We start from the raw sequence: 20,068 nt of genomic DNA, 5'->3' as shown, positions 1-20,068 counted from the left end.
CAGGAAGATTAGTGGAAAAAATTGGAAGAAACTCAAGGAAATGGAAGAAACTAGAGGAAAATCGAAGACACTAAAATGGCCAATTATAAATGTTCAACGTAGCTATTTAATGAATAATTCCATTTTAAGACAAATAAAATTTTATATAATACAAGGAAGTAATTTTTTTACATTTAATTTTGTCAAAAATTATTTTTTTAAATATTTATTTTAGATTTATAAAAAATTTTAAAATCTAATTAACCTATTATAATCATTTATTTTGACTCTGGATTATGTCATTCTAAAATCCATAATGTCTATAACACGCTAAATATAGTTAAATGTGTACTTATATTTTATTGAATATTCTCTTAAAAAATCAATTATTTAAAAAGATAAAAGAAATATTGCATAGTAAAATATTGTTTAAAAAAATCTCGGCTAAAAGTATTAATAAAAAAATTACTACTTTGTTAATTTTTTTATCAAATGGCAAAAAATTTTTTACATTTTATTTTATCAAGAATTATTTTTTTAGATATTTATTTTAGATTTATACAAAATTTTAAAATCTGTGTAAACTATTATAATAATTTATTTTGTATTTGGATTATGTTATTCTAAAATCCATAGCATTCATAACAACCTAAGTATAGTTTTTTTGTCAGCATTTGCTTGTTTACTTTAACTTATTTAAAAATGATATACGAAATGGCTTGGAAATTAATACTATTATTGAAATTCTATTGCTATTAAAATTGATTAAAATTTAAATTTAACACTTGATATTTCATTATTAAAAAAAGAGTTTTTTCCACTTGGGTTTGAAGAAACCAATTTCAAACGGATCGGTTTTTTCTGCGGTTTTTTCTGATGTGGCAGAAACTTACCATATCTAGTTCACACTCATTTTGATAAAATTAACATGCACCCATAAGAAATATTTTTGCCCAAAAAATATTGATTGCAATTGAAATAGTTTTTATATTTGCTTTGATGAAAATTAATTTAACCTCATAACAAATATTTTGCTATGCACGAAATAAACTAATTTTATTCGCACTTTATTTTAGATTATATTTACGTTTAATAAATTTGATTGGAAACAACACACATTTTTCACAAAATGTTTTTAAAATTAGTTTGGATGCATGGCAAATATTTTTAAAGAAACAATTAATTTTATTAGCTCTTTATTTTGGAACAAATTCATTTTAGAAGTATTAATTTTAACTCCTATTTTGTAAGATTTTTTTTATTTATTAATTTACACTTTGTGTGTGGTTATGTTCGCTATGATATAATTAATTTAAACTTATAACAAGTATTTTTTCCGAAATTTCTTTTAACTAATTTGAACTTTTAACAAATAATTTTAACAAAAATCATTAAACTCAAAACAAGTGTTTTGTATAAAAAAATTTCATTTGCCCCTTAATTTGTATCATATTTACTTTGATAAAAAATAATTTGAACTCATAACAAATATTTTAACTGAAACTAAATTAATATAATTTGCACACGTCTTTCGTTCATATTTATTTTGATAGCATTGTTTTGTTCTTATAGCATACATGTTGTTTAAATTTTTTTTAATCAGTTGAAATTTATTTGGTTCATATTCACTTTGATAAAACCAAATTGTATCCACTGAGATTTCATTTTCAAAACTTTTGACATGCTTCAAATTTTACACAAATTTTTTTGGAGAAAAAAAATGATTGAATTTTGCAGACATACTTTTCAAGTAAAGGATTCTAATATTTAGATTTTTTTCTTGCATAAATTAGACAAGAACGTGAGTGTTACATTTAAGGCGTAGTGTTTTAAAAAAAAGGAGTGTCGAAGTTCGTACGTTTTACAGCCTACGTTCGTAAATGAAATTAGAGGACTACACCCATATGCGGAAATGTTCTCTATTCAGAAACTGGCTGTTAACGTGTAGTTAGATTATGGAATTGTTTCAAAGAGTTACATTCATTACCATGATTCGATTTCGTTCGTATGAGTGTTCTATTTGTGTCTATAATTGCTAACATATCAATAATTGCTTATCTATAAAGGATGCATACACTAAAATCAAATTTCGAACAAAAATAGACCTATGAATTCCAACTGTCTGACGTCCGGAACTCAATCAGAAACTCAATTAACAAAATAATAACATAACCGTTGTTGAACAGCCGACCCAATTTTGGGTTAACGACTATTAATGTTCAACTACGTAGCCCCTACGTAGCCCCCAATCCAGAAGACAAAAGAACTCCTGGATCAAATATTAAGAGAACTTTGCCTTCGTGGAGGACTTTTTGATGGAATTAATCCTTATTTGCCTTACATGGAAAAGAAAACCACAAAAACCTACCACGGTTAGCCTGACGGCAAAGGGACTCAAAACCATGATCCGTCTATCACTGAGGATATTTTATGCACTGTGGTTGGTGCGGAATTAGTATAGATCAGCCGTAGCTGGGATTCGAACCTGTTTCACCTCATTGGAGGGCGAACGCTCTAGCCCCTGAGCCACCACGGCTCTTAATGAAATACAAAATAATAAATAAAATTTTGATCATTGCATATTTTCAAAATAATTAATATTCTTTCATTAGTTCCAAATCGCCGATTAAATTTATTCACTCCGCCTTGGGGTTCCGTCAAAAAAAGGGTCGGTTATTTAGGATGTCACAGTCGAAAAAAAATTGAAAATTATAGAGTATACAACTCTTCTTGAATTTCAATTTCGAACGTTATGGCTATTCCTTTTCTCCACTCCTGAATGTCAAATCTTTTTTATTTACAAACCTTCTTTTTTTTATTTAAAAATAGCTAACCTCTATGTGCGATCATCTTTTTTAAATCTCAAGCGGAGTTGAGTAAATACTTTGTATTTTTATTTACGTCGCACTAGAGATGTACAGTCAGCAAAAAAAAAAAGATATCACCCTGAATAACTTTTGTTCTAATGATCGGATTTTCACGATCTAAGTGTCAATCTTAATGGTTCCCGGGGGTGACCTCAAATATGCTAATTAATTAGTGCTAACTATTAATTAAGTTACGAAATCAGACACAAAAACGTACTTTCTCTGAATAAACATGTATTTTTTTTTTACATATTTGGATTCCTGACCTTCAAAATATAGGGGGTAGCCGCAATCTGGGAAATGTGGTCTCCATAGTTTGGTCAGGAGAGCGATCCAAAGTTCGTACCCCTTAATGTTAATTTCGCTTTTTGCGTTTTCAGTCATATTTTCAAAACTAATGAAGCAATTCAAAAAAAAATTGCACCCACTCATAAAACTCATTTACCCAAAGATAATTTCATGAAAAAAATAATTTTTAATATTTATTTATTATTTTTTATTATTTAATTAAAGTGAGGATGAAAAAATATTGAATTATAAGGTATGAATTTTTTTATACCATAATAATCTACATATTTTTCAATAGAAAAATCTAAAGTTTCAACTGTTTTTATTTATTAGAATCTGAAAAAAATTAAAATTAATTATTTTTAAAAAAATAATTTGGCGACAATAAAAAAATGATTAAATGGGGCGATTAATATTAAAATGTGATAAACTTGCGAGGAACTTGACTTCGCGCGCGTAGTGTAAAATTTCATTCATATTTTTTTCGCTAATAATCGTTTGCTAATCTTTTAATTTTTATTTATTTCTAACTATAAAATACAATGTTTCCTTTTTAGTCGCTTAATAATTTATTTGTAATTCAGTAAAGAAATTATTAATAAAACATTTTGAATAAAAAACACTTTATTCAACGAATGTCTAGTTTTATAAAGGCGTGCATCTGATAGAATATGATTATGCACCAGATTGTGCTTACTTAATGTGATTATTTTTTAATTTTTGATTTTCTTTTTCAATAACTGATACAATTTCAATAATATACATACGTATGCATAGATTTGGAATAATATATTTATCAATTTCTTGAATATATATTTTATAATTATTAATACGAATGCGTAGTCAACATTTTTAATCATCTTAAAACTTCGCCCGGTGGCTGTGCGGTAGCGCATCGCCCTGTCGTTCCTCGGGCCGGGCAAGGCTGACTCAGCCTTTCATCCCTTCAGTGGGTCGATAAATAAATACCAAGCATGATTGGGAACTAAACACTGGGGGTTCCGCGTTCGGCTGACCACCTGACCGGAACATCTGCTCCTGCACCCCAGAGCCTTAGGTCCAGAAAACTGAGGTGGGCACAGTAGGCCTTGGCCCTCCATGGGCTGTCGTGCAGCTGAGTTTAGAGTAGAGTTTTTTAAAACTTCTTTACATCTTATATATCGCCTTAATCTTAAAATAAATTTGTAAATTACCTGTCTGTGCGTGTTTCGCAGAATTATTTTTCTAACTTTTTTATTGAATTTTAATGCAATTTTTTTTAAATTCTATTATGTATATTTTTTTCCAATAATATACTAATCAATCATTTAAGTACTTTAATTTATGTTTTTCTTTAAAATAAAATTACTTTTTAAATTATTGCTAAGTTCTTATTGAAAGAAAACTTAGAATTATTGCCAGCTATCTGAGAATTAAATCTTGTTAAGAAATTAAAAATATTCTACTGATCACGCACAATATCATTCGAAGCAGAACAGCTGACTATTTACTAAAAATACTATTGTTTACGAAAAATGAAGATAAATTATTAATTTTATTTTTTTTATTGCTTCTTATTTATTCGAGTAATGAAAAGTAAATGCGTATGTGCGCACAGGGGAAAAATTTAACAGATTGTTTTGTTTTTTAAATGAACAAAAAACTATGGGCATGCAATTTTAATTCAACATTCAAAGTTAATCTTGTGCGCTAACCCTTTTAAGTTACCCTTTTGTCTTAAAAAGTTGAAAATATTTTCTTTAAAAGTTGTTTGTATGATTTCTCAACTTTTGCACAGTTCAAAAAAATATTGCTATATCAGGAAAATGTTCGATATGCCTTGTTTTGTTAAACAACTACTAAAATAAAAAATTGTAAAAAGATTTGAAAAACGTGCTATTTTTAGAATCATCATGTCAAAAATTGTTCTTTTACTCCATTTGACTTTTTTCTTCTTAAATAACTTATAATCATAGTTTTAACACACGTTTTGAAGAAATTATGTATACAAATTTCTCCTAATATTTCGTAATAAAAAAACAAAAATATTAATGATTTATTTATACACTGAAACCTGCCAAGTTGATCACACTTGTAAGTTTTACACCTGAATAAGTTGACCTCAATTATCAAGAACGGAAATTTTCCTACATAATAAAGAAGCAAAACCTTTGTAACTTGACCACCTGTCTATCTTGTATGTTGACCACTGAAATAAGTTAATTTTGTCTAGGAGTATTATGAAATTCTATTCTAAAACCCTCATAAGTTGACCAGAAAAAAAAATTCAGAAAATTTTCTGTCATTTTGCAATGTATGTTAATATTTCACTTGTTTGGTGAAATAGTGTAAAAAGCTAATCTAAACCTTTTTGTGAGTTGACCATCTGGGGAAACTGTAGGGAGTCAGCTTTTGACCATTTCTTTCATTCATTCATTGAAAACAGGTGTGTTAGTTGAAAAGTTGCTCTTCCAGTTGCAATAGTGAGCAAATAGGCTTGTATGTGTAGTAATAACAGAATAAATTTTAAAGTGTTAAAATAATTTTGTTTTGTTAAAATTTTCAATGTTTTCGTGTTCTGATATTTTAAGAAATTATTTTTATTAAACACTTCACATGCATAACTAACAAAATAATTTTTTTTAAAAAGTTAGTTAAATATTAAAATTATTTCTGTGTAACAAATTGAAGTTCGTTTAGGTTTTAACACATTTCTTGAGATATTCATTTGACCATTTGCTAAATCAAATTTTTAAGTCAAGTAAAAAAAAATTTAAATGTATAGCAACATGTAGGAAGCGAAAAAGTAAGCAATGTCCCACCCCTTCTATAAGTTGACCACTTGTCTACGTTGGCCACTAAAACAATGCACATGAAGTGGTCAACTTACACAAGTTTTACTGTAATTGTTTCATTGATTCGGAGTAGTTAATTGTTTTCGTAATAATCGGCCTTACAACTATTTAACTTAGATTCTTTGGACTATGCGTCACTTCATGCATGTCTTTCGAGATTGAAATTTCAAAGATAAAATGTAAAAATTACAAGAATACGTAAGCTGGTTTCAACTAACAAAAAAAAGGGACAAAATCGTTGGCAAAAGAAGTTATCTCATGAAAAGAGTGTCAGAGTTGAAAAAGTATTGAAAAAAATTGTAACAATTGTTACTCTTGTTTAATTAAGGGTATTATAAACCTAATTTTCGTTTAATCATGTTTTTTTAAAGAACTAACGAAAGGAGTGTGTAAATAACATCAACTCTTTTTACTGCAAACTAAGTTTACTTAATATCATTTGCAAATATTAAGAAGTACAAATTCTTGACTTGCTCCTTAAAATAAAGTTTTATTTTAATCGTAGTTGAAGAAGTACGGATATAGTTAAGGGAGGTATGCGACATTCGGAAAAAAAAAGTCGTGTGATAGAGATAGTTATAAACAGAACGAATTAGTTCTTTTAATTGAAATGCTGACAATATCATTACAGCATCTTGATTAACAAGTGCCATGAAAAACGGTTCTGAACTTAAAATATGGATTTTAATATATTTTCCTATTTACATACCTCCTTGATCTCCACACCGTTTTAATATTCTGTAAAGCATAAAATAAAATAATGTTGAATAAAAAAAGAGATTTCAAATGAAATATTTTATTTTCCTTAATACAGGGTATCTGCTACATTTTAGATTTTCAAATTCATAACTTTTCATGTCTAATTCCAAGAATTTTCATGATTTAACGAAGTTACTATTTTCTCCAATAAAAACAGAATAATAAATTCAAAAAGCATTATAATCACATTATATAAAATAGGTATAACCAAAACTGTTATACTCTGCATCTTCTTATTTATTGATTTTAAATTTAGAAAAACAGAGTAAAGAAAGAGTTGAAACAATAAAACAGCTGAGCAAGTATTTTTTTTTGGAGAATTATATTCAAAAGATAATTTCCTTGTTCATCAGAAATGAAAGAAATACTCCTGATTTTTCTGCTCGTATTTCGGAATTTAAAAAAAAATTGCCAATGACTGACTTGCTCCTGCTTGAATTTTAAATTGATAAAATAAAAAAAAGATGAATAATAATAATTCTGAAATCACATAAGTTTAAAAGATACTTCGCTCTAGAAATGATGTTTTTTCTTTCATTTTACGAAAAAACAGCATAATTTTTAAAGAAAATGATAAAAACTTTTTATATTTTAATAAAATATGACTCAGAGTGGGGATTTTTTAACAAATTCAGATATTCGGAACACCGTGAAATTGGGGAGGGTTTACATTTTAAAAATAAAATTTTTCGGTGACCTCAATCCATGACTATACATGATTTTTTTAAAAAAAATAGTTAAATTCATGACAAATTGTGTTCAATAACGAAATTCATGACTTTCCATGATTTTTCATGACTTTCAAGGTGCGCTCATACACTGTTAAAAATTTCACGTTCATGTAATAAGTTCATTTGAATACGCTTTATAGATTTCGTTTCATGTTTTATTCTGTTTCTTCTTTATACTTAATTTTCTGATTTCGCTTGATATTTTTACTTATTGTGTTCCATTACATTTGTAATTTTTTTTTGAGTGCTTCTCAAACTATTGCATTGATATATTTTACTTTGGCTATATTGATACAATAATAGAAAGTGCTATTTTTTTGCTGATATAATCGTGTAAGCTGATGAAAAGATTATATCTTTTATTTTCCGGATATTTTTAGAATTTTTTTTCCTTTTTTCGGAATTTTTTTTCCCGGTTTCTTGCAGTTTTATTTTTTATTATTATTTTTCTTCCCCCCTTTTTTATTGTTCTGTAATTTTTCCCAAGTTTTTTCTACATTTTGAACTTATTTACTTATTTTATGAGTTCTATTTACTTGCAGCTTATGCGCAATAAATAAAACTTATTATTTATCGTAATTTTCTTCGTGTTTTTTTTTTGTTTTTATTTATTATGATATATATATATATATATATATATATATATATATATATATATATATATATCAAAATGCTTTTAAAATGCCATATAACATTTATTAAGTTTTACAATTTTATCGAAAATAAATACCGTGATTTCTATAAAATTTTGCGATTATGCATCAGAATAGCTATCTTTTTTCAGGTCCACCTTTGCTTGATCGCTTTTTTTTTTTCCTTTCCTAAGAAACTCGAAGTGAGGGGTAAAAGCATTTAACCCTACAACTCTTCATAAATTTATGATAACTTATGAAAATTTGGTTTTAATTCAAAACTGTCATACAAATTACATTAAAACAGCTTTAAAAAAATAAATAATGTCAGATAAAAATTCAAAGATTCTGTAATCTTGGAGAATCAAAAATAATTTATTAATTTATTTAAATTTCCTTTTTAAAGGAGATTTAAAAAAAAAAAAAAAAAAAAAAAGCCCAAAAAGCAACGCGAAAAATTCTTTTGGTTGCTTAGCAACGAGAAGCACTATCTTTTCCCATCTTGTCATTCATTCAGTTTCTTTATGGTTGTTATAAATTATTTCCCCTTCTATGGCGAGGTAATTTGGCATATTTTTAAACCATCGCCAGATATATAAATCCTTATTGCCACCTAATTTACAACCCATTTTTTTCGAAATTTTGTCTACCCCCCCTATTTTGAAGGTCAGGAATCCAAATATGTAAAAAAAAATACATGTTTATTCAGAGAAAGTACGTTTTTGTGTCTGATTTCGTAACTTAATTAATAGTTAGCACTAATTAATTAGCATATTTGAGGTCACCCCCGGGAACCATTAAGATTGACACTTAGATCGTGAAAATCCGATCATTAGAACAAAAGTTATTCAGGGTGATATCTTTTTTTTTTTGCTGACTGTACAATGGCTGGATCCGAAAACATGCATTTGCAATTTTGATCCTCTGCAGAGAAGATACACATACCCTTTGGTAGCCCGACGACCTGCGAGCGAAGTCGAGTACTTCACGGTAGAACAGTTTAGGAGTTCTTGAATCCGATGACTCAGAGTAGTTTCCTTTTTTAAGATATTAAATGAATCGTTACACTATATTATACGTTCTTGAATGTCAGATGAAAAACCTGCTTATGAGCATTGTTTCTATTTAAGATTACCAATTCATACTACCGTAAACCGGGGCGAGTCTACCCATTTTTTCAGTTTGTCAACTTTCAAGTGGTCAAACTTTTGTAAATATTAAAGAAAAAAGGCTTTTAATAGGTGTTTCGGAATCGCTATTTATCCCTCTTTAAGGCTGTGAAATCGATTTTAGAAAATATTAACAGTTACGCTGTATATTTTTATAGAACTGCTGACAAATCTCTCGTATGGGGCGAGTCTACCCATTCTACTAAAATGAATGTTAACATTGTAAATAATCAAATTTTACTATTAAATTGTTATTTTAGTTACTATATAGGATATTTATGAAGTAAAATTCATAACTTTATTATATATTCCATTTTTTTTATTCATAAAATAACACAAATTGAGTATTTGATCGATTATCACATTTTGTTTTCATAATCATTAACATTATAAAATAACATTTTTTTCTGATTATTGTTGATAAAAATAAATTAAAATTAATATTGTTATTGTTTGGCTTTTATCCTTTGGATAGCTTTTTCCATCTCAGGTGGCATTTTTTTGTAACATTTAAATCCATTTGTTTTGCGAATATAATTTCGAACCATCTGTAATAATAAATAATAATTTATTTAACTTGCATTAAATAAAAAAAGTTAATTTTGTAATATAAAAATTGAAAAAATAGGTAAAATAAACATATTTTATATTTACATTTATATTTAACCTATAAATTTTCTTATTAATGATAAATTTATCAATGCAGAATTAAAATAATATACTCAAATTCATTTAAAACGACTTAATTTTAATATAAACATAGTTCTAAATTATATTATTATGCTTTATTAAAACTAAATACGAATGGGTAGACTCGCCCCGCGAATTCTGGCTTTTTGTTTAGAACAGCAAAACTTATATTCTTTTTGGTTTTTTTTCATATAAAATTAATGTAATCTTAGTCTTAGATAAGTTTATCACTTAACCAAAGTGAAAATAGTAATAATAATAATATACTTACAGAGCACCAACTAAAAGTTTGCTGATTTCCAATACAAATCTCTCAAAAGACGTTTGAACAGGTCGGTTAAAAAGACACCAAATAAATAAAATCGGATCAAACTACTACAGCGCCATCTTCCTTAGAGTCTGAACTAAGTCCTCCGTCGGTAAAAAAAAATTTATTTGCAATTTAAAATAGTGAAAATTAAATAAAACTAAAATGGGTAGACTCGCCTCTGGATGGGTAGACTCGCCCCGGTTTACGGTAGGGCAAAAATACAATATCAAAACAAATCAAAATAACTGAAATCGATCCCGACAGGTTAATTTATTTAGATTAAACTGTATGAAAATGGACAACAAAATGAAATTATCATCTGCCCGCTCGCTGACGTTATGCTATTTAAAGAGCTTGTTGGTTAAGCGAGGAAAAACTTGGACAATCCTTTACACAATCGAAGTGCCCATCAAAACATGCTTCGGCCAATTTCAAATATTCTCGGTCCAAGTACTTAGACGACATAGAGTTAAAGATATGTCAGACAACATATCCTTAACTCTATGACGCAGATAGAATATCGGTGTCTCTTTTATATGCTTTTTATCTGACACTCAAATTTTAAGCTAAAATATATTTTGGTATTCCTTAATTTAAAAAAAAAGAAAAAAGAAAACAGTATAATTTTTACTAAAAAATCTGTTAAATTATCGGACTACTGAAATATCGATGTACTGAAATATGTACTATATAAAATATATCAGGGTGCGCAGCGTTTTTAAAAGGTGCTTATTTTCGATTTCCGTTTTTCAAAAACCTTAAAAGGTGCTTTTTTCATTGGGTGTTTTTAAAAAGTGATTAATTTTTCCTTTTTCAAAATGAGATTTTTCCCTTATCATGTTAATTTTCGCTACGAATTATACAAAAAGACACAGTTCACATTGTTCTATCCAACGTTTTCAAAATTAATTTAACCCCAATCTATTTCGGCGTATTGTCAGTCCCTAGCGTATGAAAACGCCATTCGTTTTACATGATTCTAAATTTCGTGATTTTTGACAATTGTATAAAACAGTACCAAAAGGTTTTTTATTTTATTTTTATGATATGACGGTTACAACCAGGTAAAACCACCAATTGTCAAAAACTTTCCAACCCTGCCTAGTTATGACATTTTTTTAAAAGTGCTTAAAAATATTTTTTGAATGCTTGAAAAGTGCCAAAAAGGTGCTTATTTTTGTTGAATAATTTGGCTACGTACCCTGTATATGCTATAAAATACATACTATATATACTATATAAAATATATGCTATATAAAATATATACTATATAATATATACTATATAATATATAGGGGAGAGTGGGGTCAATTGTAACATTTTTTACTTAACTATTTTCAACTAACAAAAAATCCAATATATTATTAGTATTAATTGACAGACGAGTAAAGTAGACTATCCTCTACTAGAAAAAAAATAAATACCTGATTTTAAATATTATTATATTAGTTATTAACAATTTTTGACAGTCGTGCACTTGTTACAATTGTCCCCTCTTACGGGGTCAATTGTAACAGTTCATAAATTCAACTAAAACATAGTTAATTATGCATATTATCATAGTTGTGATATATTTCTTTATTGATCAAAATAGTAGTGATATTTTAGGAGTAAAAATAATAATGAGCAGAAACCTAAAGGGTTAAACTTTTAACTTTAAGGGGTTAAAAATTTTAATTTATGCTGTGAAGGGTGACAAATAAAATAATGCACATGCAACATAATATAAATGATATAGGAAACTATTGGTGGTTCTTAAAGAGTTAAGTAATGGTTTGTAAACATAAGATTATTTATTTTCAGCTGTTACAATCATCCCTTTACTTATTGTTACAATTGTCCCCAAGACGCCATTTCAGCTTCATTTGTGAAAAACAATGCTAGTTAATTAGCAAAACTAATCTTTTTTTTATTGAAAGGTTAATTAAGGTGTCCACTTACATATTCGGTTACTAATTTTTATTTGTTTAAACAAAATTACTTTGTTACAATATAATATTCAAATACCAAAAAAAGTACTTGCGTGGCGTGAAAATATCTTTTGTGATGTAACTCTTTCAAAAGTACATAAAAATGGTTGCCATCAGGGGTGTACATGTAGATTTATTAAATACACCTTGTGCGCCACCTATGAACCAAATCTAGAACCCAACACTCGAAATTTTTGCTCTGTTACAATCGTACCCTGTTACAATTGTCCCCACTCTCCCCTACTAATGTATTTTACTAAAATATAGAATCCAATAAAAGTGAACTGAAATTTTTTTTAATTCATATTCAAAAATGTATCAATAATAAATTTTTTAAATTAAAGAAATTTCGATGATGAATAACTTTTTCTCTTAGATATGATTAACTGCAAATAAGTGCAAATTTGAAACAAATTATTTTCTGGGAGGGACCCATGTTTGGAAAATTTTACCTTTACCGCATACAAAGACACCGGTGTTCCATGCTGTATTTGTTTACCATAAATTATTAAAATGCTAAATATAATATTTTCCCTTATTTATATCTTAAAATAATTTAAAATAAGGAAAAAAAAGTATTAAAAATTGTGTTTAATAAAAATTCTGCGTCTGAAGGTTAATATACCTAAATACTATCGGTTAATTTTTCTTCCACTCAAAAATTCTACACTTCAATTTTCAGTATTTTTAGAAAATAAAACCAATGTATGGGCCCAAGGAATCTTCATTATCTTGTTAAAGATATCTTTTTTAGTTATCGACTTTTGAGAAAGAATTCATTAAAACTCTCCCAGGGAAAGGCGAAGGAAAGAAAAAGGAAACAGTTACAGATTTACATACATTAGCATAAAGAAGAGCATTTCTGTCTTTACCTATCTCCTCCCATAATCACGATAAGCAATTTGGCGAGGAATTTGATGAAATTGTTCATGGGTTTTTGACTCGGCTCGTTATTAAGAAATCTTCCGTTCAGGTTCCAGCCTCATCACATAAAAGAGATGAAAAGCTTATAGCGGTTTAAGAATGAAGAAGACTTTCTCCTTACAAGAATTTAAACAGGCATTAAAGAATAATGTTAAGAGGATTCTTTTTTTTTCTTTTTTCGTATAAGATTTTATTATTTCACTTTGGATATTGATGTTAATTAAAACTTAATGAACGTTAACTTTCAGATTTTATTCTAATTAAAGACAAAAAGTCGTTTAAAATCAATCTTTAAAGTTAAGAAAATATTTAGAAAAAACTACGTTTTTCAAATCGAGTGAAAAGGATAATATTTAATTTTTCTAGTTGTAAAGCGAAAAACATAAAAAGCATCTTTTTTAGAAAGACTTGGTAGAAATTATTGGTGTAGAATATTTGCTTGGTAAATTAGTAATTATATCAGTGAATTAGTGACGTAATTAATAATTTAGTTTTTAATGGTTTAGTTCGCTAGACTAATGTTTCTAAATGATTGACTATAGGTGATAAATAAAGTTTACATGGTGCGTAGCGTTTTTAAAAAGTGCTTAAAGGTGTTTATTTTCGATTTTTGTTTTTTAAAAGCCCTTAAAGGTGTTTTTTTCATTGGATGTTTTTAAAAAGTGCTTAATTTTTCCTTTTCGAAAATAAGGTTTTTTCTTTACCATGTCGATTTTTGCCACGTATTATGCAAAAGCCTGCTTTTCACATTGTTCTATTCAACGTTTTCGCAATTCATTTAACTACAATCTATTTCGGCTTACCGTCGTCCATAGCGTATGAAAGCACCGATCATTTTACTTGTTTGATGAAATACTTGCGAGTCCGCATGTGCGTCTACTGAGCCGTGTTCGGTGAGATTCTAGCACTCTTACGTGCTGCATTTTGCTCGATATTCTCAATTTCAGGCCTCATTTTCCAGCTTCTGATATCGACCCGGAAAATCTCTCCTGCATTTTAAATGGCTAATTTAATCAAGAAAAGAGTTCTTTTTCAGAAACTAGTCATTTTATCATGATCATGTGAAATCTTTGAAAGCTATTTTGCATTTTGTTAATGTATATAGTGCTGAAAAATATTTTTTGAATTCTTAAGAAGTACTTAAAAGGTGCTTATATTTTGCTGAAAAATGTGGCTACGCACCCTGGTTTAGATTACAATTTGTATTAAACTGCTGTCGAAATTATAATATATTACAAAAATGTGCAAACTTAACAAAATATGTATTGTTATTAGAATTTTAGACTGTAACAGATTTACGTGTTTCTTTTTTTTTATATAAATATATATATATTTTAAATTTACGTAACCTATAAACCAAGATCCGAGATAAATATCTGGTATATTTAATATTAGTAGTCTTACTGTTAGTGCTCTTGATAATAATTAATCAAGTAGTTTTCTAGACCTACTATACTTTCTAGAAAGGCTCGAAATAGCTTTTATTTTCAGATCACATTTTGCATTAACATTATTAGTTTACTATTTTCATTATTGGATTATTACTGGATTATGTATGATACAAATATGTACGATACTAAATAATGTAAAGTTTTTATTGCAATTTATGCATTATTATTTAAATATGTTAAATGAAAAAGTTAAATAGCTCCATAAAAAAGCTGCAATTCAAAATAGGAATAAATTCAAGAAGATTTTGATTTTTTATACCTTACATAAATTCCATATTTTGAATTATACGTTTTTCTAAATATTTAAAAGAAATATTAATTAAAAAAATTATAATGTATAAGCATAAATTTATGTTAGTTCAAAAAAACTTATTTTTTTTAAGGTTTGAAATGAGCATTGGTGATATTAAATGTAATTTGATTGAGAAGTTTCCTAGGAACAAAGAAAACGAAATTGTCCGATTATAAATTATATTGTTAACTGTTTAAAATAAAATAGCTGTCACGCAAAACTATGGTAAAATTAATAATTGTGTAGTATGCGTACAAAAGTGTTATGTATAGAATTTGATCATGCTTAACATTTCACAGTTTTGTGAACTTAGTAAAACAGAACACGTGTGCGAAAAGATATAAAAAAAATATTATGTATCAAATTTAATTATGCTTTAACTATTAAAGATTTTTTTAAACTGTGTAAAATAATATATGTAAGTAAAGAACTACTACTAAAATTATTATCTAGTTATAATACAAATAATTTTATTTTATATAAAATTTGACCATTCTTTATACAACGCAGATCTGTGAACTATGTAAAACAAAATTTGTGTGTGTAAAAAAATAATGGTAAAATTGACAGATAGTTTTAATATAATTATTTCTATTTCTGAGGATTAGGACTTTTACTTAAATTTTTACAGGACTTTTACTTGTTTTGCACAATGCATTTACTACGGAACACTCTTAGTTCCGTACAGAGCTTGCGCAGAACAAACTTATACGAATGCGAGGCATGCTAGGTGGAAGCTCTAAGTCTCTCAAGTAATTAAGTTTGCTTTTAGTATTTATAATTGCATGTGTTTGTGCGAAATGACAAACGATATGTTGCGTGACAGCTCTTCATCTCTCAGTTGTCAATAAAGTTTGCTTGTCTTGAAAATGGTATAGATTTGTGAGAAATGTCAAAAGGTGTGCTTAAGTTTAAAATTGTATAGATTTGTGAGAAGTTTAAAACGAGATGCTACGTGACAGCTCTTAATTGTCTTCTTTCCATTTAAGTTTTCTTGTATTTTGTAAAATTGTATAGATTTGTGAGAAGTGCAAAATTGAATGCAAAGTGAAAACGCTAAATCCTTCAATTGTCTATAAAGTTTGCTTGTATTCAAACGTTTATGAACTTGTGAGAAGCGTAAAACGGTTTGCTTGTGTTAAGCCTTGTATAGATTTGTGAGAAGTGTAAAACCGGATGCTACGCGACAGCTTTTAATTTCTCAATCATCTACAAAGTTTGTTTGTATTTAAAATTTTATGGATTTGTGAGAAATATATAACGGAAGGCTGTGTGAAACTGCTAAAGATCTTTATTGTCTACCATTGCTTGCATTTGTAAGAACTGTAAAATAGGATACTACGTGAATGACGCTAAATCTTTTAATTATCGACCAAGTTAGATTGTATTTAAATTTGCATGGATTTGTGAGAAGTGTAAAGCTGTATTTTGCGTAAAAGTGCTAAATGTCTCAATTATCTATGATGTTTATTCATATTTGAACTATATGGATTAGTGAACTGTGTAAAATTGCCGATGCGTAAAAACTTTCGCAAAACTAATAGCTAATTGTAACACAAATAATTAGCATCCTGCAAGTTCACGTTCTTATGTTCAGCACAGCACAGAAATTACTGAACAATGTTGGTGCTCTGCAGAATTTACCCAACACATGTGTTTGTGGCCGCGCGGGATGAAACGTGAAATGGCTTCAGACCTTTATTATCTATTCAGTTTTCTGTAAAATACTGTCTGTAATACTGTACAACTGTATGGATTTGTTAATAGAATAAACTAGAATAGATGGGTAAAACTGCTATCGTCAAATTAACAGTGAGATATAATCTGTTATCATGTTTTCTTAGTTGGGAACGTGTAAGAGAAGCTTCAAATGAATGATTTTATTCATCATCGTTATTAGAGTTGTAACGAATGAAGACCTAAGTACGCGGGTGGTCGCATTGCATGTAGCAAATATAATTGAAGACAAAACTTTGCGAATCTTTCAAATGTCATGCATGACATTAATCGCAATCGTTAATTTCTTTGCGTCAAGCGACATTGAAATTAGATGAAAACGGGAAATATGCAAGTAATCACTTCCGTAATATCCGACGAACCTTGAAATTATTTTTTCTTATCCCTGGAAGATGTGATCGCTTGAAAAATTCCATCCGCCACCACACTGTTTATCCTTGTTCGACGATAAAAATCCCGAACCATCTCCTTTATTATTTTAAACACCCACCAGAAGGGAATTTAGGAGAAGGGGGGAAGAAGAAAAAGAGGGGAAGATGCGTAACAAAATAAAAACCTGAACCTGAAGAAGATGCAGACTCCGAAGAGCTAATAACAACAAACAAGAAGACGAAGAAAGCGTGAAAAAAGAAGAAGAAAGTATGATGATCTGTTTGGATGGTAATAAGCATTTGAGTAAGCTGACGCATTAACTTCTAACGGTACTTCTTCAGCAAATCCGAAAACTAGTTGGGATGGAGAGATAGAAGTGGTCCAACAACTCTGGTGGAAAGCCACCGGTTTTTGGTCATGGTGTAAGTTCTCTACACACACCTGAAGGAGGGTAGGACAGGTTCGCTCCGCGCTGGTTCTACCTGGTTCGTTGACCTACCAGGTAAACAGGATCGGAATCGACACTTGCCGGTTGGTTCTCAACAGAGAAAGTTGCCCCCAAACTTTCCTCTCGTATTCCAAAACGTCCCGTGCGGGGATCGGCGTTTCCGCGCTCTTGTTGTTTGATGGTCGGTGCGTTTTTTGATGGTCAAGACTACGGCGAGAAGATCGTTTCCTGGATATCTTTTTGTCTGCTTGTCCTTCAATATTTTTTTCCGGAGAAAGTAATTTTTGGTTTTTGAAGTGTTCTGCATGTCGTCTTCAAGATATTGCATTTCTTATTTTGGAATCTGTAATCGCTTTCTGAGGTCAATGACCCCGGGTCCCCCATAGCTGGAGTTTAACTCCAGAACTGATTTGAAGCGAATGAACTTGAATAGTTGGCAGTAAATCAGAGACTGTGCCTTCATCTATATTTCAAGGTAATGAAAATTAATTTTGCGTACGCTGTCCAATTATCATCAGAACACTACAAAATCTGTGCAGTTTTCGAGTACCTGCAACGTGTACACAGAGTTCAATAGTCTGGGTAAGATTATTTTTAGAACTTTTAAGTGATTCAAGTTTGATAGAAATTTATATTTTTACAAGAATTATTTTTGAAAATTTTTCTTTTACTGAATCGATCATTCCTCTTAGAAAAAAATTTTTTGTAACAACTTTTAAGCATTCCCTTTTACACAATTGTTGACTGTTTCTAGAACTAGACTTTGAAAGTGCCTTATTCTTAAACCGAACATTGTGATATTTTAAGCTTGGATTTGAAATATTTTAGTACAAGTTTTACTTGAAAGCGGTAGAGGAAAGAAATTCATGAATGTTGTTTGTTCCACCTGTATTATCTAACACCCCTAATCGCTATGTCGCACCATCGGTGATTGCTGGAGGTTTCAAACACTCCGTAAAAAATTCTTGACATAGGACAAACTATACATTGATATGGACGTTTTTATTAAAGTGGAAGAATGTGGGTCTGCGGAAGATTTCACATCTTCAGTGACTTCGACTGTGGTCAGCCCCCTGGGCCACCCCCATGATGATCAAATGGCGGACTTGGGCTTTGACCCAGCCTCTTCAACAGATTTTGGTATCGGACTGTTTGACGACAAAAAGACATTTTTTGATCCTCTTGCTCCAATGGCCGAGCCGGTCAGTACCTTCCATCACAATATAAAAAAGGACTATAACTACGAACCGGTGGTGACTAATATTCGGCCTGCAGCAGTTGTTAGTAGTGGGGACGATATGAGTTATATCACATCGCCAGTGGTGACCAGTGGATCACCGGACTTGATGGGACGTAGTCCCCCACCATTTTCCCCTAACAGTAGTGGACACTCTTATCCAGGCATAACACTTCTCTATGAACAAAAAGGAGTTGAGAGTTCAACAACCCCTCAACGTAAATATGTGGCGCAGAAAGGATATTCACCATCTAAATCTTCAAGTTCTTCATCTGGTAAGTTATTATCAGTCTTAAATATACCTTATCTGAGTCAGTGTATACAGTATTAGGTGAATATTGACATATTATTTATGAAATTCGATATTTTGGTATATCACGTGTTTTGGAGTTAATTCTCAAAATTAAATTAGTTGAGTTAATTAAATTAGATCGTAATTTAAAAATGCATGTTAATGGTAGTTGCTGATTACAGTAAAACCGTACTGACTAATTCCTTTAAGTGTTGCATATTTAAAACAGTGAATTTCGCTATACTTTGTTAATAATATGAAAGTGGTTTTTGGTATAACATGACTTATTTCCTTACTCATTTAAATTTTTTTTTTAATAAATAATTTTAAGTCATTTTTTCTTGGATTATATCAAGTCAGTACTATTTTTATTTGGTGAATATTGGTTATTTATTGGTGAATGTTGAATCGGCTATTTCCGTTCAAGTTTTTTTTTTTTTCAATGCTGATGAAACTAATGAAATTAATATGGTTTCCAAAGTGCTTTCTTAGAATAGCTTTCTTAATATTCAACGGAGATTATTTTTGATTTTCCCCATAAAAATTTAGTTAATTTTAAAAAAAGGTTGTATTTTAACATAACTTTTGAAAAGGTTCACCTGTAAAAAAAAATAATTTAAATTTTGTAAAATAAAACATTTTAAATTTCTTTTAAAGGAATTGTATTGAAAAGATGTTAAAAAAAAATATTGACTAACATAACTGCGTTATTGTTAAAAGGATTAGGTGTTTTTTAAGCCTAGTTTAAAATAACGTAGATGTGATCTAGTAAATTGAAAATTAATTTTTATTTGTGCAACAAAATGTACAGTTAATGGTATATGAATGTAAATTTATTCTAATTAAAGAGCAAGAGACAAGTTTCACAAGTTTCAACAAGTTTCAACAAGTGTTTAGACAAGTTTCAACAAGTAAATAAAAATATTAACATTTAAAATATAAGTTTTTTTTATAAAAAAAGACAGTTTTAAAAATGAAAGAGATAAAATAAAAAAAATTACCTTTCAGGTTTGAATAAATTTAAATTAAAAAAGTTCTTGGGATAATTAAAAAGATTTTTGTTCTGAATTAAAGCTGAAGTTTCTT

The 20,068-nt window shown here is 29.0% G+C and overlaps 1 protein-coding gene across 2 annotated transcripts in view; it reads left to right on the top strand.

Annotated features, from left to right (window-relative positions):
* The window catches only part of LOC107436527 (Ecdysone-induced protein 78C), a 170,570-nt gene that overhangs the window by 47,613 nt on the left and 102,889 nt on the right, over window positions 1-20,068 (top strand). Inside the window, exon 1 of one of the 2 annotated variants that reach the window (XM_016048287.5) lies at window positions 17,209-18,965. The exons of the other annotated variant lie outside the window; for it this stretch is intronic. Within the exon in view, the coding sequence (XP_015903773.1) occupies window positions 18,446-18,965 (520 nt within the window). The 5' untranslated portion in view covers window positions 17,209-18,445. Of the gene's footprint in view, window positions 1-17,208; window positions 18,966-20,068 lie in introns of those variants that run through there. 2 annotated transcript variants of the gene reach the window in all.

This window comes from Parasteatoda tepidariorum, chromosome 4 (genome assembly GCF_982258835.1).
Source record: "Parasteatoda tepidariorum strain Cologne lab strain chromosome 4, Ptep-v5.0, whole genome shotgun sequence".
Classification (NCBI taxonomy): Eukaryota; Metazoa; Arthropoda; class Arachnida; order Araneae; family Theridiidae; genus Parasteatoda; species Parasteatoda tepidariorum.
Note: the sequence above shows the minus strand (reverse complement) of the source record. Positions and strands in the feature narration are given on the sequence as shown.